The sequence below is a fragment of the Prionailurus viverrinus genome, chromosome B1, assembly GCF_022837055.1.
Source record: "Prionailurus viverrinus isolate Anna chromosome B1, UM_Priviv_1.0, whole genome shotgun sequence".
Classification (NCBI taxonomy): Eukaryota; Metazoa; Chordata; class Mammalia; order Carnivora; family Felidae; genus Prionailurus; species Prionailurus viverrinus.
Genome location: NC_062564.1, coordinates 16,563,589 through 16,585,578, shown reverse-complemented (window position 1 = coordinate 16,585,578; position 21,990 = coordinate 16,563,589). Strand labels below are relative to the sequence as shown.

The following is a 21,990-nucleotide window of genomic DNA, read 5'->3' as shown; positions in this document are numbered from 1 at the left end:
GTCTTTGAAGTAGTCATACACTGAACCAAGAGGATCAAAGTATCTGGAAACAAGTGGCCTGTGAGAATTGGGCAGGGAAAACAGACTGTGTGTGTGTGTGTGTGTGTGTGTGTGTGTGTGTGTGTGTTACTCTTTCTCCCACTTTTATCTGCCCCTACATATTTACTACTGGAAGATCATCCATTTCGGGTTCACTGCTGCCATGGGGACATGAAGCCATAATATTAGTCTCTATATCACCATTAGCTGGTCATGTGCTCCCATCTCCTCTACTCTGGGTATTAAACTGTCACTGTGCTTAGCCTGGATTTGGCCTGTATAAAATCCAAAAAACTAAAAATGCTTATCATCTCACACGTAAATCTCTTGGCCAAACGAACCAAGGGGCTTAGACGTATTTTGTCCTTTCTAGAGCTGAATGTCTCTTGTTTTACTTCTCAAAACACAGAGAGTTAAGGGAGAAAGAAATGACACGAGTAAACACTAAGTTCTAGTTATACAGTGACTGGCTTCCAATTTTTTGATTAATGGATTAACGAATTAAATAAAGAATAGTTAGTGCCATTGCTTGAGATAGGGAATGATGGAAAATGGGATGAGGTTTGGAGAGGGGAGAATATCGTGAACCCAGTATGAAGTGGGGAATAAATATAAAGTATATTTGAACTGTATCTTAAACGTACAATTTGGAAATTGTGATAATTGGATGAGGGTCTAGGCTGTCATTTACCTTTTGTGATATTAAAGCTAGGTTCTTTTTTCAAAGTGTATTTATTTTGAGAGAGAGTACAGGAGGGGCAGAGAGAGAGGGAGAGATAGAGAATCCCAAGCAGACTCCACACTGTCAGTGCAGAGCCTGATGCAGGGCTCGAACTCACAAACCATGAGATCACCACCTGAGCCAAAACCAAAAGTCAGACGCTTGATCAACGGAGCCACCCAAGTGCCCCTAAAAGCTAGGATCTTAAACAAAATGCGAGCATAAATCCTTAGGCTTTTTTGAAACTTTTTTGAAACACTTACTACATGTGAATTGACATTGTGTGTACAAATCATTCTTATGCATTCATTAAAATAGGACCCTAAACGACCCAGTCTGGACATTATTTCCTGGACCTAGAGTTAACCTATATTTTTAAAGGAAAATAAATAGTTTCTTCACAACCATTCCACAATTCACCCTTCTCCCTAATTCAGATGGTCTTTCTCAATCACTCCAAATTAATGATACATTCATCACATAGTTTTACAAATAGCCAAGCATATTAAATCATAACAGGTAAACATTCTAATTCCAAAACTTCTGAAAAGGGGAGCAGGCTGACCAAAATTTTTGTGGCTCATAAGACTTTGGCAATTTGTTTGTGGGCCTGATACCTAACTTTTTCAACAGTAAGCAAAGCCTGGAGCAGTAATCATCCACGTGAAAAGTAACTTCAAATGTCACAGTACCTTCCATGCTATGGCAATTTAGCAAGTGATGATGTGACTGATTGAGCCAGAAGGAAAATGTAATGAAATTATTGGTTTGGAACACAACGTGCTTAAGATCTCTCAGCCTTTTGTCTCTTCAAAGGTCAATAGACAACTCTTTGAAATACGAGACATGCAAAAGAATGTTAACATTTGGAATGCGAACCTGCATTCACCACTTCTCTGCTTTGAAGGATTTCTCGCCCACAAACGCTAATAGAAAACAAAATGATCAATGAATCTTGCCACCCCCCCCAATGTCTCTACCAACACCACACCACCCATGATGAGAAAAGACTTTACAAAGGTGATGATAATTTATTGACTGAAGTTTACTTTTAGGCAAATCGTTTTGGTATCGGTTTATAAAATGGATGTGATTTTAGGCAAGATGAAATCCTAAAATTGATCATCTCAGTTGAAGGGTTTTTGAGTTAATAGGGAAGACGATAATGTTATAGAGAGGGAATCCCATAGATCTTGTTTCTGGAGTTAAGTAACCTAGGTAGCTAAGAGGGAGACAGATTTGGATAATGGTTTTGACTTGGATTAATACGTGTCCATCTCATTCTGATGCTATTAGAAACACAGATCTTTGGGACACCTGGGTGGCTCATTCGGTTGAGCACCTGACTCTGATTTCCACTCAGGTCATGATCTCACAGTTCGTAAGTCTGAGTCCCACATCAGGCTCTGCACTGACAGTGCAGAGCCTCCTTGGGATTCTCTCTCTCTCTCACTCTCTGTCCTCCCCTGCTCATGTACTCACTCTCTCTCTCTCTCTCTCTTTCTCTCAAAATAAATAAATAAAAAGAAAAAAGAAATACGGTTCTTTAAAAGTCTCCTTCTGAATTTTAATATATAAATGAGTCATTAAAATATTGACCTCTGGGGCGTCGGGGTGGCTTAGTCGGTTGAGCGGCTGACTTCTGCTCAGGTCATGATCTCATGGTCCGTGGGTTCGAGCCCCACATCTGGCTCTATGCTGACAGCTCAGAGCCTGGAGCCTGCTTCAGATTCTGTGTCTCCTTCTCTCTCTGCCCCTCCCCCACTCATACTCTGTCTCTCTCAAAAAATAAACATTAAAAAAAAGTTTTTAAATATATTGACTTCCAGTTAGATTCTGCTTAGTATCATATATAATCTTGTTGATAAGAATATTGGTTTGTATGTGAAAGCTCAATAAATATTTGTCAACCAAATATACGCTTCTTGGATTTAGGAAAATTTCAGACCATAAAAGGACCTTATATGCTTTCGAATTTTAAAACAAGTCTTTCGTTTTATAAACAAAAAAGCTCAGGCCCAAAGGAGTGTGGTGGTTTGCCCAAGCACACATTCACACATAAGACTTAATATTGATACTCACTTTAGAATATAATGGAATGTTAAAAGCAAGTACCTGAAAGTTCCCTAAAATCTGGGTTGTTGAATCCTGATTCTGCCGCTTACCAGCTGTTGATGAGTGTATATGTATATTTCTGAAGTTGCCACTCCTACAAGAAAGTTACTAACTTTGAGCCTATCTATTGTTTTTGTTCCCTCCCCATAGGAGCCATTTTTTTTAAAAATCGACATATAACTGACTTACAACATTGTATAAGTTTAAGGTGTATAATAGATTTATAGATTTATATATTGCAATATGATGACCTACATTTTCTTATCCTTAACTCCGACACAGGAACTCAGCCAACATCCAAACAATAATGAGTTCACATTAGAAATTTTCTATGTACTATAGAAAAGTGATCCCTCTCCTCAAATACATTTGATGAATCGGTATCATGGCACAAGGTCACAACTCAGTTTCTAGATTTCCATTACCAAACGCTGCAACAGAAATGAGGCAGTGCTTTTGCTCCCCATTAAAAAAGAAGAAATGATACTGAAGTCAGTGAGTATCAGATTTTTGTATGGGGATGTCCACACAGACACAGCCTCCACCTGTGGATCTGAAGTAGAACAGTGCAGTCCGTGTGAACAGAAAGCCCAGCCTGGGTCTTTACATTCAAGATTCCGTGCCATTGCTTCACCTCGGGGTGAAACCAGCCTGCCCTGCAACAGCTTATGTCCTCATGCCGTTGGGAACTCAAGATGAAATCTTTTCTGCTTTTCAAAGAGCAGTGGAGATCCAGGGCAGATGGAAAAAAGTGGAGCACTTGTTTCCATAGATAAAGGGGCTGGGGGGGTGGGGGGGTGGACAGAAGACTGATAAAGAGTAGATCGAATAAGGTTTAACCACATATGTTGAAATATACCCAACAAACATCTTAAAGAACATTCCAACCATTTTGGGATTTAGCCACCATGTCAAGTAAGTAAGGATATTATAAAATGACAAAATCTTAGTTCAAATAAGTTTCAGCATTCTCCAATGTATAATTTAAGTATAAATTTGTATTTTGTTTTCTTTGCCTATTTTAGGTAGATTGAGTGCAAGTTTTAGCTTTAAATAGTGGCAGGGTATGAAGGACTATATTAGGTATAAAAAAGGAAGAATGCTGGGGACATGGGAGTTGGGTAAGAACTAGAAGTGACGTCATTTGGGTGGGCATTTTGCTGAACAAAAGGGCAATAGATACCAACCCCTGTTTTGCCGTATAATTCAGAAATCGTAAAGCTTTTAGTTTTAGCATGGGCTCATTTACTTTCTTTCCAATGGGAGTTATAAACCAGATTGTTAAAAACCCAGCAGTTTGGATATCATGTTTCTTAAATTCAGGTACATCTTAAGGGAATACCAAAACTTCTAGTTGGAACTGTTAGGCATCTGTCTGCCCGTCAATGCAAAGCATAAATGTGGATTATTTGAGAGCATTAACCCTGAAAGCCACTGAGATGATTTCCCTGAGATGAAAGAAACAAAAATGGCAACAACGACGAAAACAATGGATATGCCAATAATTTTTCTTACTGCTGCTAACACTCACCTGGTAGCTCATTATGTTGTTTCTACCAAATCACTCAGTGGCCTCATCTAGCCTCCCTTCAGCAGTCAGTGAGAGCCTCCAAAGTCTGCTTACACGTTCACATCCATGACAGGCTAGTTCATGGACAAACACAAGAAGAGGGCATTTTTAAATCGGGGTAACGAGGCCCTAACACAGCTGTAAAAGTGGAACACATCCTTCTTGATTTATACAATAACCACTATTCCCTAATATGTCAATTTAATTATATTTTCCAACAACTATGTTGCTCTTAGTTCATAGTCTGGTAAAGCCCCTAGACTTACTTCAGATAAAGTGACGTGGTTTAGCCAAACTGCAGGACCACAGAGATGTCATGAAGAAGTTTGCCAAATTTCTTGCCAAAATCTAGCAAGCCATTCTTGTGCACCAATGAATAGCAATATGAAAATGATGATGATGATGATGATGATGATTATACACTTATTTATCAAAAGTAAATAATCTTCACAATAAAAGATAACTATCGTTATTACCTATTTTCACTAGATCCAAATGAATAATGTCACAAACTCTCCACTGTTGAAAAAAATTCCAGAAATGTCGAATTTTAATAAACGCAAGCTTTCCCGCATTTTCTCCATTGGCCCATTATTATCTTCCATGGGTTTTTAAAGAACAAATTGAAGGGGCACCTGGGTGGCTCAGTTGGTTAAGCCTCTGACTTCCTCTCAGGTGGTCATCTCCCTGTCCACGGTGTCGAGCCCCGCGTCGGGCTCTGTGCTGACAGCTCGGAGCCTGGAGCCTGCTTCGGATTCTATGCCTTCCTCTCTCTCTGCCCCTTCCCCGCTCACACTCTGTCTCTCTCAAAAATAAACATTAAAAAAAAATAATTGAAGCAAATTTCTGCCACCACCCCCCAAGATTTTTTCCCCAAATTTCACATAGCAAATAGAGTTTCACCATTTGATATCTGAGACTCATACAAACACAGGTTTATAATAATACTGGCAGTGTACTCTCAATAATACAGTTGAAGTGTACTTTGACATCGCTAAGTTATAGAAGCATTATTTCCGGTGTTTCCGGAAGCCAGTGTGTTCGATCAGAAGAAACACGTAACTTTCCTTCACAGTCAATTAACAATAAGCAGGATTATTTAACGGTAGTCACTTCATAAAATAACATTACCATGGAAATACATTCGAATAAACATAATTACTAACTTCAGATTGCGAGGTTTTCTGAAAATACAGCCATCTATAGCTATTGGTCTGGGCTTTAGCTAAACAAAGGTTTCCATTTCGACTACGGGAGTTGGGCAGAAGGAATCCTTGTCATAAACAGCCACTATTTGCATATTAGTATTAGAAAAATAAGTAGATAGCCTTCTGTCAAAAGCCCTTTTTTATTCATCAACCAGTTTAGCCTTCTGATATTTCATTCTTTCCTTTAAACCCTGCCACATATGATTGGGCACTTAAGCACTATGTTTAACGTTATGCGTTTTAATTCATTGTAATGTATCCAGGGGAATTATCTTGATTTCAGCTGACATTTCAAGACACCTTAAAGGGAGATGCATGGTCTTTGCTTATAGTCAGGGGAGCGAAGCCACATCTGAGTACTTTTGAGGGTATTTGACCTTGGAGCAGTCATTTTTCCTTACCTAAAATGTCTAATCTCCTGTGTCTCCCTCTCTCTCTGCCCCTCCCCCATTCGTGCTCTGTCTCAAAAATAAATAAACATTAAAAAAAAAAAAGGGGGGCGCCTGGGTGGCTCAGTCGATTGAGCGTCCGACTTCAGCTCAGGTCACGATCTCACGGTCAGTGAGTTCGAGCCCCGCGTCGGGCTCTGGGCTGATGGCTCAGAGCCTGGAGCCTGCTTCCGATTCTGTGTCTCCCTCTCTTTCTGCCCCTCCCCCACTCGTGCTCTGTCTCTCTCTGTCTCAAAAATAAATAAACATTAAAAAAAATAAAAATAAAAAAAATAAAATGTCTAATCTCAAAAATGAGTAGACTGATCTAAGATCCTTTTCCAAAGCTGGGATTTAAAAAATAAAACACACATAAAATGATACTTCTCTTCTCCTACCACAGCATTTAATGTTCACATCCATTAAATTCTAAGTATGAAACATGCAAAACTAGATTAGAGTTTTCTTTATATCAGATCATTTTGTGATATCAATGTATAAAAATTAAGATGGAAGTTCTGAAAATTGAAAGTAGGGGGAAACTTATTTAGCGAAGCTCATAATTTTTTTCAACAGTTCTTTTATTACTTTATTTCTTTTACATGGCACAAAAGTGTTTATTAGCTTTTTTTTTCATTTCAACTTTATTGGAGGTATGTATAATTGACATATAAAATTCTAAGATGCTTAAAGTGTACAATCATGGTAATTTGATATATTTATACATTGTGAAGGGATTCCTGCCATCTAGTTAACATATCCATCACCTCACATATGTACACACACACACACACACACACACACACACACACCCTTTTATTTTTGGTGAGAACATTTAGGCTCTACTGTCTTAGCAAATTTTAAGTATACAATACAGTGTTATCAATTAGAGACACCGTGTTTTACATAATATCCTCAGATCCTATCCGTCTTATAACTTTTACCAACTTCTTATCTTCCCCATCCTCCAGCCCCTGGAAACTATTTTACACTCTCTGTTTCTATGAGTTCAATTTTTTTTTTATAGGTTCCACATATAAATTATACCATGCAACACTTGTCTTTCTCTGTCTTATTTCACTTAGCGTAATGCCCTCAGAGCCATCCATGTTGCCTCAAGTGGCAGGATTTTCTTCTTTCTCATGGCTCAGTAATATTCCATTGTGTGTGTGTGTGTGTGTGTGTGTGTGTGTGCGCGCGCGCGCGCGCATGTGTGTATACATATCACATCTTCTTTATCCATTCATCAGTTGATGGATGCTTAGGCTGTTTCCATATCTTGGCTGTTGTGAATAACACTGAAATAGATATGGGAGTGCAGATACCTCTCCAATATCCTATTTTCATTTTCTTTTTTTTTTTTTTAATTTTTTTTTTTCAACGTTTATTTATTTTTGGGACAGAGAGAGACAGAGCATGAACGGGGGAGGGGCAGAGAGAGAGGGAAACACAGAACCGGAAACAGGCTCCAGGCTCTGAGCCATCAGCCCAGAGCCTGACGCGGGGCTCGAACTCCCGGACCGCGAGATCGTGACCTGGCTGAAGTCGGACGCTTAACCGACTGCGCCACCCAGGCGCCCCCCTATTTTCATTTTCTTTGGATATATACCCCAAGAGGGATTGCTGGATCTTATGGTAGGCCTATTTTTAATTTTTTGAGGAAGCTTCATACTGTTTTCCATAGTGGTTGCACCAGTTCATTCCCACCAACAGTGCCCGAGGGTACGCTTTTCTCAGCTTCCTCACCAGTACTTGATAGCTCTTGTCTTCCCGATGACAGTCACTCTAACAAGCAGGAGGAGTTAGGTCTTGGTTTTGAACTACATTTTCCCGATGATTAGTGATATTGAGAACTTTTACGTGTACTTGTTGGCCATGTGTTTGTCTTCTTTGGGAAAATGTCTATTCATTTCCTCTGCTCACTTTTTAATCAAATGTTGTTGTTGTTTTTGTTTGGTTTGGGGGGCTCTGTTTGTTTTGCAGTTGAGTTGTATGAGTTCTTTACATATTTCGGATATTAATCCCCTATCAGGCACATAATTTTCAAATATTTTCTCCCATTCTATAGGCTGCCTTTTCCTTTTGTTGGTTTCCTTTGCCGCGTAGAAGTTCTTATTTTTACTTTTGTAAAACGTTTATTTATTTTTTAAGTAATCTCTACACCCAACATGGGGTTCACATTCACAACCCAAGATCAAAAGTTTCATGCTCTTCCAACTGAGCCAGCCGGGCACCCCATTGTGCAGAAGTTTTTAGTTTGATGTACTTCCACTTGTTTATTTTTGCTTTTATTGCCTTGTTTTTATTGTCAAATCCAAAAACTCATCACCAAGTCCAATGTCAAGTAGCTTACACCCTATTTTCTTCTAGGATTGTTATGGTTTCGGGTCTTACCTTCAAGTCTTTAATCAATTTTGAGTTAATTTTTGTGTATGGTGTGAGAGAGGGGTCTAGTTTCATTCCTTTGCACTTAGCTTTCCAGTTTTCTCAAACCATTTATTGAAGACATTATCCTTTCCCCATTGAGTTTCTTGGCTCCTTTGTCAAATTAATTAACCACATATAAATGGGTTTATTCCTAACTTCTCTATTCTGTTTCATTGATCTATGTGTCTTTTTTTATGCTAATACCATACCGGTTTGATTACGGCTGGAAATCAGGAAGTACGATGACACCCACTTTGTTTCTTCTTTCTCAAGATTGTTTTGGGGTCTTTTGGGGTTCCACACAAATTTTGGGATTTTTTTGTTCCATTTCTGTGAAAAATGTGATTGGAATTCTGATAAAGATTACATAGAACCTGTAGATTGTCTTAGGTAGCACGGACATTTTAACAATATTAATTCTTTCCAATCTGGAGTATAGTGTATCTTTCCATTTACTTGTGTGTTCTTCCATTTCTTTAATCGATGTCTTATAGTTTTCAGTGCACAGATTTTTCACTTCCTTCGTTACATTTATTCCTACGTAGTTTTTCTTTTAATGCAATTATAAATGTGATTGTTTTCTTAATTTTTCTTTCTGATATTTCATTATTAGTGTATGGAAATACACTGGTTTTCCATATTGGTTTTGAATCCTGAAACCTTACTGAATTTGTTTATTAGTTCTAATATTTGGTGGAATTTGGTGGAATTTTTAGGGTTTTCTATATATAATATGTTATCCACAAATACAGACAGTTTTCCTTCTTCCAAATTAGAAAAGAAACAAATGATTCTTTTAAAAGATCAAAGACTTGCTGCTGAAAATAAAAATTTATGGTAGTCTGTATAATGGTGGAATGAAGGGGAGATACTTTCACTCATGGAAGTAAACAGAAATGGCTGTCATCAGGATGTTATCACTGTAATTTGTCACACAATTTTTTGTGTGACATGTTATGGACATCTCTTTCCTCTCACTGTCACCCTTGGGCTATAAGCTGTCAAAGGTAATGGAAAAAGGATTTATAAAAAGCTAATTGTTACAACCTTTAAGTGTCACTTTCCCTTAGGTTCACGAGCAATAACTTAGCTGGGCTAGGAAACAAGTGTTTGATTTAACTATTTCTGTAGTTAATAATAAACCATAGGTACTCATGATTTAATGTTTATTTGAGAGAGAGAGAGAGAGAGAGAGAGTGCATGCATGCATGCATGCACATGAATGAGGGTGAGCAGGGGAGGGGCAGACAGAGAGAGAGAGAGAGAGAGAGAGAGAGAGAATGCCAATCAGGCTCCACGCTGACAGCATTGAGGCCCAACTCGGGGTTCAATCTCACGAACCCTGAGATCGTGGCTTGAGCCAAAATGAAGAGTTGGATGCTTAACCAACCGAGCCACCAGGCACCCCATCTGACTTCAATTTAAAGCAATAAAATAATGTCCTCTATACTTTCAGGGAAGTCTAGATCATTTTGTCAAGACTCAGTCCAAGATAAAAGGTATGCCTCAAAGTACCTGAAATATCGGGGAACGAGAATGATGCCAATTTGGGGATGGTTTACTGCAGAGGGGACGGGGATAGGTTTGATCCTGCTGCTGTTGCTATTGTATAAGAAGATCACGACATTAGTATAAATTGTTTAGATGACTGGAAATAGGTAGAATTGGATTTTGCATCTAGGTCTGCCTGACTCCGTAACCTATCCTTCCAACACTACTCAGTTCACCTGTAACATGTGTTCCTATATTCTATTAATTCCTCACTTGTCTCTTTGATAATGTGCCTGACTCATCAGATCCCCATTAGAAATCTGCTTTTTTTTAATTGGGAACCCATTTGGCTTTAGATTTACATAATAGAAACCAGTGGAATTTTTCTAGTACTTTTGAACAAATGACTTTGTTTTAGAGAAAAAAGGCATTCATTTTTAAGTATTTAGATGTAACCTATAAGCATCCTCAATATAAAAGTTAAAGAGCCAATGAAGGTAGGACACTAGAGGAATATATTTAAATTAAATATTTATAAATAAATAAAATCACATGACCATGTAAGGTGAAAAGAAGTCAGCATTCTTTTATAATTAAAGAAGAGAGTGATTTACAGACTTTGAGGCTTTGGAAAGCTCCAGAAAGAGAATTATTTACCAAGTGATTGACTTCTAACCAGTATAGTCTTCAGGAAAAATCTGTTACCAATTTTGACTAGCTTGCTTTGTAAAGTCTCAAAAGAAAGATTGCTAATTTCCATTTTAAACATGCTATTCCTCCTCAGGAAATTTTTCCAGGTATCAGGATATTTGATATAAAAGAATGTTTTGGTTAAATTTTGTTAAAAATATATTGTATATTCTTATAAAAATCATCAATGACCTCATGTTCTTTGTTCTTCACTATTCATGGTAATGATCTCTCCTTATTCCTAGAAATGATGTTGAATGTGTTCTTACCCCAGCGTTCGCATATAAATGCTGTGGATGATTTGGCTCTTGAATAATAAGGACTCATCTTCAGGCACCATTAGCTGGGGAACGTTGGGAGGAATTTTTAGTTATTGAAGGCTGAACATGGACAACCATGACCTTACTATCAACTGTGATGTCCGAGGAGCCTCTGAGTCAGTGTCATATACCAGCTGTCAATTCAGGGAACCCATTCAGAAAAGGGCTTGAGGTGGATTCTTATCTTTCTAAATGCAGAGACTGTAAAGGATAAAATAATCTACTTGGGGTATTTCCTGTGAAACTTTCAAAACAGCACATTGACAGAAAAGATAAATTGTAATCAACCTACATGAAGTCATTTGATTGCAATTGAAAAATAAAATCATTTGGCACTTAAGGATACTTCTAATCCTGGGGTGCCTGGGTGGCTCAGTCGGTTGAGCGTCCGACTTCCGCTTAGGTCATGATCTCGTGGTTCATGAGTTCCAGCCCTGCACTGGGCTCTGTGCTGCCAGCTCAGAGCCTGGAGCCTGCTTCGAATTCTGTGTCTCCCTCTCTCTCTGCCCCTCCCCTGCTCGTGCTCTGTCTCTCTGTCTCTGTCTCTCTCTCTCTCAAAAATAAATAAGCATTAAAAATAATAATAACAATAATACTTGTAATCCCTTTTAAAAAAGGGGGGGAGGGTACCTGGGTGGCTCAGTCAGTTAAGCATCCCACTTTTGATCCGGGGTTGGGTCATGATCTCAAGGTTGGTGAGTTGGAGCCTTGCATCAGGCTTCGCGCGGACAGTGAGGATCCTGCTCAGGAATCTGTCTCTCCCTCTCTCTGCCCCTTTCATGCTTGCACTTTCTCTCACTCTCTCAAAAATAAATTTATTAATTAATTAAAAACTTTAAAAAAAAATACTTCTAATCCTACCACTGCCAGGGAAAGAAAGACACAGAGCCAGACACGCATTGGCCACTCAATAGTTTATCCAAAGAGAATGGTACACATGATCCATTCCAAAGTTAATTCTGGTCAAAATCTGGTGCATAACCTCAGCATGCATCATTTGTATTCTAGTGTTTAAACTATGTCTCTAAAGAATCTAACATCCCTCAATGTTTTCCTACCACTTAGACTGTGCGTCCTTTCTTCTAAGTAACATCTGAATTGTAAATAGGTCAATTTCAAAATAACCTAGCGATTATTGGATTAAAATTATTCTATGGAAAATATTTTGGGCAACTTCTCACATTAGCTGAACTAAAATTTAGTCCTATAGTTTTATAGATGTTCTTGGTGCTTGAATTTGGGTCTACAAAAATAAAATGACTTACACAGAATTCTTGGCCAAACTTGAGGAAAGGATTTTGCCTCTGCTTCTTTCAGAATAGGATACCTGATAAACAAGCGAATTCAAGGAGAATTACAAGATTATGAGCACAAAGTCATGTTGGTGTCTTAGCCTGAACAATCAAACATCTTCTTAGGACCCCCATTCAAAAGTTAAATTAGCCAATCTACTGTTATATGCCTGTTGGGAATAAAGATTGCTCTGATCCATAAGAAAAAAGGTGGACGTTAGATCATCAAAAGAAACTCAAGCAGAATTAAAAGATTACAGACACAAGGTCATTGATGAAGGTTTGGGGGGGGTGCAGTCAATGGGGTCTAGAGCCAAAGGCCAAGAAAGAATTCTTGGGGACATATTTGGTGCAAAAAGGTGATTTTATTAAAGCACAGGGACAGGACCCTGTGGGCAGGAAGAGTTGCTCTGGGCTTGTGTGGAGTAACTCATTATATGCTCTTAGGTTGGGAGGGGGTCAGGGATAGAGTCAGTCTCTAAGGTATTCTGGAAGCACGGTTTCCAGGACCTTGAGGGACTAGCTGTTGCTAAGGAAATGCCATTTATTACCGTTTAATACAACCTCAGTCACGAGACCCTTTAGATCCCGGGGCCATAAACTTGGAGTATGATTGCCAGCCTATATGTTGGGGCAGTTGAGATAAAGGAAGTAGACTAACAGGATCCTGGAGGTTAGAATAATGTTAAGCTAAGGTTCTCTTTTGCCCCCGGCAAAGGGTCATCCTTGAGGCAGCTGAGCTTCTAGAGGGAGGTCACTCTGCCAGTTTCAAGGACGTGTCAATGGGCTGCAGGCATGTAAGGGAATTTAATATTTCATTTGCCTTACTTCCCTACACTACCATGGCAAACACTTAAACCCCTTTCCTTTGTTTTTGGGTAGCCAGGAGTATCTGAGGAATATCACACATATTTCACCTGGGGCGGGGGGGAGGGGAGCCTGTATTTTGCCCTCAGCTTGCTCCACACTCCCTCATCGAGTCACGTTTTTCCCAAGCATGAACAACAAACCCAATCTATTGCCAGATGCATATTGGGAAAGAAGGCTGCCGTGACCCACTCCAAAACAAATAGGTTGCTATATACAACTTAGTATACATATAAAGTTGTTTTTTACATAAAACTTTGGCAAGAACTGAACTTAAGTAAATACAGCTCCCCACCACCTGTTGAAAATCATTTTGACACTAATGCACAGAGTTCTTTGCTCTGTGGGTTATTTGCTGAGGTTCAAGGTGGTCTGCATTTTATCATCAGTTTTCACTCTCTTGGCCCTGGTTCAATTCCAATTTAGGAGAATACTTGAAATACTGTCTCTCCTCGTAGCATGCAAACGCTCTAGGAATTTGATGCTTTCCAGAATAATCTATGCTTGTTCTGTAAATACAATCAAACACACTTTTCCAGGAAAGAACAGAAGAGATTAGATTTGCTTTAGCTTAAATTGTCTAAAGAGGGTTCTCAGTTGTGGACTTGTTAATGGGTTTAGTACAAATCATGGAAATTGAATCATGCATTTTTATTAGTCACCCAAGAAGCCTTTCGGTTTCAGGTTCTTCTGGAAAGCTCAATCACCCGTGGCTCTTCTTTTCACAACGTGGAAAATGTCTTGCCTGATCAGGAAGTTAGTCATTTTACATTTTGACATCTGAAACAATGAGAAGCTTAAAAACCTCACGAAATTACATTTATAAGCAACAGGATACATCACTTTAAAGATGAAAATCTCAAGGATTTGTGGCGCCTTTCTTTGTTCCTGCTCATCCTATTTTACTTTTTGAGTGGCAGATATTTTGTAAACATCTGCATTTGAATTCAAACAACAAACGTTGGCAATTAGTTCCCTAGCTTAGAGTGAAACCATTATTAATTTGTATTGGCAGCTTTTGTATTCTGAGAGTGAACCTTCCTTGTGTTTGTTTTCTTTCCCGATCAGTAGTGTTCCAAGGCAAACACTAATCTTTGTCATTCAACTCAAAAACTAGGACAGGGGCGCCTGAGTGGCTCAGTTGGTTAAATGTCCAGCTTCAGCTCACGTCACGATCTCACGGTTTGTGGGTTCGAGCCCCGCATCGGGCTCTGTGCTGACCGCTCAGAGCCTGGAGCCTGTTTCCGATTCTGTGTCTCCTTCTCTCTCTGCCCCTCCCCTGCTCATGCTCTGCCTCTCTCTGCCTCTCAAAACTAAATAAATGTTAAAAAATAAATGAATAAATAAATAAAAACTTAGGACAGGTTTCAACATAAAGTGTTCTGAAAAGGAGTGATAAAGTACAATTTGGGAAATGTCTGTCCTTTACAGTCCTCATCTTCTGGAGACTGTTTATCCCTTCTTGTTTTAGCAGTTGCCTCTGACTTGGTCACAGACATCCCCTGAGGCTTTTCTTTTCCATTTATTTTATCCATTTAAGGTTAACATACTAAGAGTTTTGCTACCGAGAGATTAAAATAAATATGTTTGATGGAGCTTTCTCAAGGCTCCTGCACTGACCACTGCCTTCTTCCCTGACTTCTCTGGCGTCTCTTCAATACGGGCCATGTTGAGGCTACCGAGTAGAGCTCTTCGCAAAGGGCCACATTTGAAGGGGGGGACGGGGAGGGGGAGCACGTTCCTCGCGTTTGTGTGCACGGAAAACGAAGAGAGAAAATCCATCAGAGTGAAGTTTCCCTCGCTCACTTTTTAAAATCACTTGGCCTGTGAAATTTCACTGTAAAATTCACCGTAATATTTAGTCACTCAGTATTGGACACGGCAGCTCCAGGCAAGAATAGGACACCCAACACGATCAGGTGACACAAAAACTACACAACTAGGATATTATCATCTGTATTGTTTTCAGTTTGTAGTTCTAAAAAATGAGGTGGGGTGGAATATCATTACTGTGGTTTTATCCATTCTGTGTGTTTGCTGCTTTAGTATTTACCAAGTACCAAGGTATTCGGAAGTTAAGCTAATCATTAAAAAAGAAATCCTTGTTGGGGCTGCCTGGGTGGCTCAGTCAGTTGAGCCTCTGACTCTTGATTTAGGCTCAGGTCATGATCCCAGGGTCGTGGGATCCAGCCTGGCGTCAGGATCGGCACTGAGTGTGGAGTCTGGTTAAATATCTCTCTCTCTTTCCCTCTGCCCCTCTCCCAGGCTGGTGCTCTCATTCTCTCTCTCTCTCTCTCTCTCTCAACAAAAGGAAATATTTTTCCTCTTGGTTCATAATTAAGTCTCCTATGATTTAAGTGTGTTTTTTCCAGGCTATATATTTCACCATCTTCTCCCCGCCCCTCCAGGTCCTGGGAGAGAAGATACATATCATTGTACTTAGCTGGTGTTTGCATTTTGATTTTGTTCTTATAATTTCACAGTAGTGATGGACAAAACCAGGCTTTCTGGAAGAGGTGAACTTCAATGGCCGTATTGCAAGACAATGATAGCTGATGAACACAGCCAACCATATGAGGGCAGGAGAAATGGTCAGAAAGGAGGAGAAGGCAAGAACTCTGGCAGGGACAAGAAACACAGGGAGTTCATTTGGTGCTCTTTGCAGAGACTGAGGGAAAATGTATTTATCAAAAGTCTTTCTTGACAGATCATGACAGACTGCTTCATTTCAGCCTATCCCCACTTGTCCAGAATGTCTAAATAAGTATTTTAAGTGATCAGATGAGAGAGTGCTGACGTACCTGGAAACCGAATATTTGGGGGCTGGAAAAGTTTGTGTTCATCCAACTCAGGAGCAAAGGCAGGTTGGCTGGGGGTAAACCTCTCTTTCAGAGCTCTCGCTCTTAAAAGAATTGCTTCCTATGACAGCACGTCCTTCCCCTTTGGTCTTGGTGTATGGAGAAGTAAGAAACTCTAAAAATGGGCTGAAAGAATATGCCAGGGAAAGAACTAGGTCATCTCACATGACATAAAATAATGCACAATATCTCAAAACTTTTTCTGCAGCCGGCAACATTCCACCAACCATTTCTAGTGAATTAACCTCAATTGTTACACAGCAAATACTAAATTGGGAAGAACCACAGCATCAGGTACTGAAACAGAAATAGGTTTTATATTTCCCGTGTCTTAAGAAGAAAAAATAGGTGCATCTCATCTTTCTTGACTGTTTCCTCAAAATATATGCTCAATTCATTAACTATTCCCTGGTAAGAAACTGACCCAGTAATAAATTAAACAATGTAAGGTCATGATCTCAAACAAAATAAATTAAATAATGTAATAAATTGAACAATGCAAGGTCATGATTTCAAAGTACCAGACTACCTTTCAAAATTCTGGAAGAGGACGCTTAACAACCAATGGCCCTTTGGGGCTTAGAAAACAAAAACTCTTAGCATAAATGTTTGTGAAAGAAATTTAATTTTTAGCACAGTTGAATTCCTCGCCATTTTCATCTATTAGTGGTCACCATTAAGCAACAACCTAAGTTTATGTTTATGATCAAGGACCAATAGTAACTGAAGTTTAATTTGAATAGAATTATACATTCACCCCGATTTAGAATTCACCCCGATTTAAAATAAGACTAACGGTAATGTGCTATTAACTCCCAGGTACACCAAAAGCAAAACAAAAACACTTGTTCATGGTATTTTGTTCCACATACTAGTGAGCAAATTAATGCACCATTTTCTTTCTACAGGAAAACTGAAGATTTTAATAACAAACCCTCCAAGGTCAAAATGAATACAGGTATGCTGTTTCTGTTAGTTTCGACCCTTTCAAAATCATCTTGGCCCTAAATCATTAAGTTTAGTACTCTGCTGATCTGATTCATCTAAATTCATTACTTGACTTCTCTGTTTTTTGTGCTCCAATCTTATAGCTATCAGAAGTAGACTTTTCTGTTTTGTTATCTACCCTTACTCCCTTTTTCTATGATCGTATCTTGAAATGAACAGGAGTTCCTAAGCCCTAGAAAAAGTAGCGTATCATTTGATGCGTACATTTGTAATTTCTCACTTAAAATAGGCTAAATTCGTAGGCAACTTGCTGCAGTAGAAAATACTCAAAGTCCCCCGTTTGTAAACACTTCACGTGAACGATGTTAGCAGACAGAGTGCCAAAGCTTCGTGTGAGATCAGCTTAATTATTCTAGACATAATACACATAAAGTCATAAGTACTATATTTTTAGAATGAGAACACTATCTCCAAATAGCTTTAACAACACCGAGGTCTCTGAACTCTGTATTATGTAATGATACACGTTAATTGTGACAGTGTTTATGACACATGCTAGGTACATATGAATTTTCTTTCCACAGTAGAAATATTTTGAGTTCTATTTTCACCTTTGCCCCCTTGACACTTTTATATGGGCTATCAACTGATTCTGAAAAACAACTTTCTCACTGCAATTCTGGAACCTGTGTTCACAGATAATGCCATTTCCTTCCACAAGTGGCCCCTGGAAAGCTAGCCAGTTACTCCGTGGCAAAGGGAAAAGGGTGGCCCGAGATATTTTCTCACATCAAGCGGCTTGCCTGGTTGCCATCTCTGAGTGTTAGCAAAATACTCTGAGGGACGATTAACAACCATTGGTGAGAACCAATATCCGATCCCTAGATCAAGTGTAGAGATATGGACACTTGTCTTTCTGTCCGTGATCCTGTGGTTGCCCCTTAGCAGAAACCTGCTCTAACTGACCTCAGAAAAGTGTGGGTCAGCCGGGCCCCAAAAATGCAGTTATAAATGTGGAGAGTAACAGGCAAGATGAGGATATTGGAGACAGTCAAAACATATAAGGACAGCTGAGAAATCAAGGGAGATGATAACCCTAGAGAAGAACCAAGTAAAGGCATTTGGACAGTTGGAGATGTGGGACCGATGTGGGAGAGTTAGACATGGGAAATGAAAGGAGAAATATTACAAGGCAAAAGGATTGAAGAAAGCAAATAGAACAGAGAGAACACAGCTGAACAGGAGAAGGCATGGTGTGAGAGTTGTCACTCCAGCAAACTGCCCACTTGAGGAGGTTATATTCATTAATTCTTTGCAGGCATCTCCTCACGGATTAAAGTTGAATCTAACTTCCCAATAGCCTTCATCTTGTGGAGTGCTGATTTGCCTTTATAGTATAACCCTATTCATGACGGAGGTGTAATATGTGATCATACTAAATATGCCATATTCATTACAACGCATTCAGTAATTAATCTTCCTAGTGTTGGAATTCAATCCTTAAATAGTAAAGTAGGCAGGGAGAAATTCATGCGTTTGTTTAGGTCTCTGGGGTACTTGAGCCAAGTTATCACTCCAAGTCTGTTACATGAATGCAACCCCCTCTAAAGCATGCTCTCATTTAAAAGGAGTGAGTGTGGCTCTGTATAGAATGCTGATTTGCAAAGTTACTTTGCTTATCTGGGTGAATTTACACACATACAGGCATACAAAATATGATATTCCAACATATGCATACAAAGTGGGTTAGAAGTGACTGGACCCTTTTTTTTTTCTTTTTTTAATTTTTTTTTTAACATTTATTCATTTTTGAGACAGAGAGAGACAGAGCATGAACAGGGGAGGGCCAGAGAGAGGGAGACACAGAATCTGAAACAGGCTCCAGGCTCTGAGCCGTCAGCACAGAGCCCGACGCGGGGCTCGAACTCACGGACCGCGAGCTCATGACCTGAGCCGAAGTCGGCCGCTTAACCAACTGAGCCACCCAGGTGCCCCTGGACCCTTTTGTTTAAAACACCACAGTACTAAAGACAGCATCCTCACTTTGAGATCTCACACACATCTTCAAGAAAGAGCCAAAAGTATCAACACATGAGTAAGTAGATACAGAAGACAATAGATTTTTCTGTTCTAGCAATTTCACAGGTGTCTCAGCTTTTCGAGGGGAGCTCTTTATTAGACGGTGAATAAAAAACGGATTCTCACGTCATTTTATGTAGGTCTTAGCTTAGAATACAGACACAGTTTAACCCAGAGGTTCCTACACTTTCTGGTTTTACAGTGCCGAGATAGCTTGGGAATTTTTAGCCATCCTCTCAAGCCAAAAGAAATACTTCACGGTTCTATTTATTAAGCAGTAGGTGCAGACAACTTAATAAGTACCCATGTTCCACCAACGGAGAAGCAATTTGAAAAAATAATGCGCTTTAACTTTAAAAAAATAATCATTTTTTTTTATTCTTTATAACCACAGCTACTTACTAATGGGATGTGTGTGCCTGTTGGACGCACACAAAACTTCTCAGACCGTGGAATTGGAGTGTACATCACCACTCTCTTTTCCTGGCCCCAAATTATTTTCAGAGGGTCCTTGCTTTTTGCCGCAGTGATCACCAAAACCCAGCTTTTCAAAGATGTGATACCATCTAAAGGCAGACCACACAACTATGTTGAAAATGGGACTAGCTCAGGCTAGTGGTTTCATGCAGTGTCTGATAGGGATCGCTGTGTTCTCCTCAAGAACACAAAATATCCTCCCAAGCCCTTGTGAAGCTCCTGATGGGGCCCGGGGCGCCTCAGCACGCAGTTTTGGAACCATGGGCTGAAGGAGTAACCCCGAGTCTCCTCACTTTGAAATTTTCAGATGTTCAGAATTAACAGAACTAGAAGATAAAACTTCCCGGAGGTCAGTGTCCGCTTTCGACGCCCTTGACTACACGATCCTTTTAGACCACTCATAGCTGCTATACAGCACACGTTCAGTGACATTGCCTCCATTTAATCCGAAACACTCCTCTCTTGTAGATTTTATGTATTTATGTATTTATGTATTTATTTATTTTTGCCATTTGCTAAAATCCTCTTGGTGCCCCCCTTAAAGGTATCTTTCGTACTGTATGTTTCCACCATTTGTGTCTCTCTATGTTTGGCCTTTGATTGATTTGACTTCGCTTCTGTTGCTTCATTTTTCGGCTCTAGTTATTATCTGCATTAGGAAATCGTGATTTTCAACATATATTCAAGAAATTCTAGCTGGACGTGGGAATCATTCCACCACTTGTAAATTCTACTGATCTTACTGCTTGCGGTTTTGCCAATAATTAATTCAAGTTTCACTTCCGAGCTCTCTTAAATTCTCTCACTTCCCATAAACAAAGTGCATCCTTTTCTTTAAGAAATAAAGGAACGGGAAAAAAACCGAGATTAGCCTGTGGCAATATACAATGATGATGTTATCACAGTGGTGGTTATAGGATTTGTTTTTCTTGTTATAACCTCCAAAAAGAATTCAATTTCAGTTGTTTTCATTCCCGGGGAAGGAGCAAAACTATTTATTGCACATTCCATATACAAAGGAATGTGGGAATGAAATTGGAATCTGTTCCTAACTAGAACATGAACCTTCCGATTTTAGAAGTTTTGCTACTCGGAACTTCTCATATCATGTTAAAACAGCTGATGCATTTTCACTTATTTTATCTCATGTTGTGATTTCCATACAGTGTAAGTATATAGATCATCATATATATTGTTCAAAGGTATAAAAGCAATTTAATTTTTTAAACATTGGTCATTTCAATCCTGTATATATCAATATTGCCTTTGATTCCAAATAGGAAGACAGAGAATTTCTAAGATGATACATGTTTCTTTATGAGTCCTATAGAACAAATAGACCATGCCTGTATCAGTTAATAACTTTTACTTCAAGAAGTGATTCAAGCTACTTTTAGGAACCATAAATGGCTAAAATACAGTAAAACCTAAATGATGGATACAAAACATACTATATCACACGTCTCAGTCCTGAAATACAGGCTGCCCATAACTCCAAAAGCTACTCACACTGCTTATAAATTTAATATTAATTGAATTTAAATGGTACAAACGAAGTTGAGCCCCCTATTTGTGTTTTCATTAAAGAAAACCATTAATATACTAAGTGTAAAATCTGTGTTTTCACTAAAGCATTGGCATCTGTTGCTAAAACAGACTCCTGGTTGTTTGGTTCTGTTTCGTCTTAGTTTGGGGTGGGTGTGAAATTTTCAGATGTATCCCATGGTTACTCATTCTGGCTGTTCACCTTCCTCCTGGATGTCTGGCACATTCCACCTGAAAATGCATGATACTGCATGTGCTTTCTCCTTTGCTGTGGCCTCTGCTATATCATTTTTTTGCTTTCAGATAGCGGTGGGTGTGCTCGCAAACGTGCTGCCATGTCTGTTACATTAACATCTGTGAAGAGAGTTCAGAGTTCTCCAAACCTATTGGCTGCAGGTATAATATCACTAACTCACAGAATGTCACAATCTACTGGCTTTATCTGACCTTTCTCTCCTTCCAGAATTATCCTGTGTGGATGATGAAAGTGGCTGTAAATACCTTTCTAATGCCCTACGAGTTCTTATTTTTCTTGTCTCAAGAATAGCTCCTATCCCTTATGACTGTTTTTATTCTAAAAATAAAAAGCCAAACGAAACTGATCTCTTGCAAAAAGCATGTTAAAAATCTAATTAAAAACAACAGTCACCTGACAAAAATGTGTTGCGTAACAGCTACAAGTGTTAATAACGAATTCAGTTTTTTTTTTTCCACGTGAACTAAAGCAATATCATATTTAGTTAAGATAACTTCCACATGATTTAGTTGTTTTCTTTTTATCTGAAAACTGTCGGGTGGTGGGGACACGGGGTCAGGAAGAGGGATTTTCAGAAAACTGAATCATTATGAATTCACTTCTTCACCAAAGGTTGCAAACAATATGATAGAATAATAGTTTTGAAAAAGACCCTAAAA

General features: G+C 39.1%; 2 protein-coding genes across 8 annotated transcripts in view; one reads left to right on the top strand and one right to left on the bottom strand.

Moving 5' to 3' along the window:
• The window catches only part of SORBS2 (sorbin and SH3 domain containing 2), a 225,359-nt gene that overhangs the window by 106,978 nt on the left and 96,391 nt on the right, over positions 1-21,990 (top strand). For all 7 annotated transcript variants that reach the window (XM_047855087.1, XM_047855088.1, XM_047855091.1 and 4 more), the window contains exons 3-4: positions 16,935-16,984; positions 21,379-21,471. In XM_047855087.1, coding sequence (XP_047711043.1) covers positions 16,975-16,984; positions 21,379-21,471 — 103 coding nt within the window. In that variant the 5' untranslated portion in view covers positions 16,935-16,974. The remainder of the gene's footprint in view (positions 1-16,934; positions 16,985-21,378; positions 21,472-21,990) is intronic.
• The window catches only part of TLR3 (toll like receptor 3), a 430,042-nt gene that overhangs the window by 360,903 nt on the left and 47,149 nt on the right, over positions 1-21,990 (bottom strand). The gene's annotated exons all lie outside the window — the stretch shown is intronic.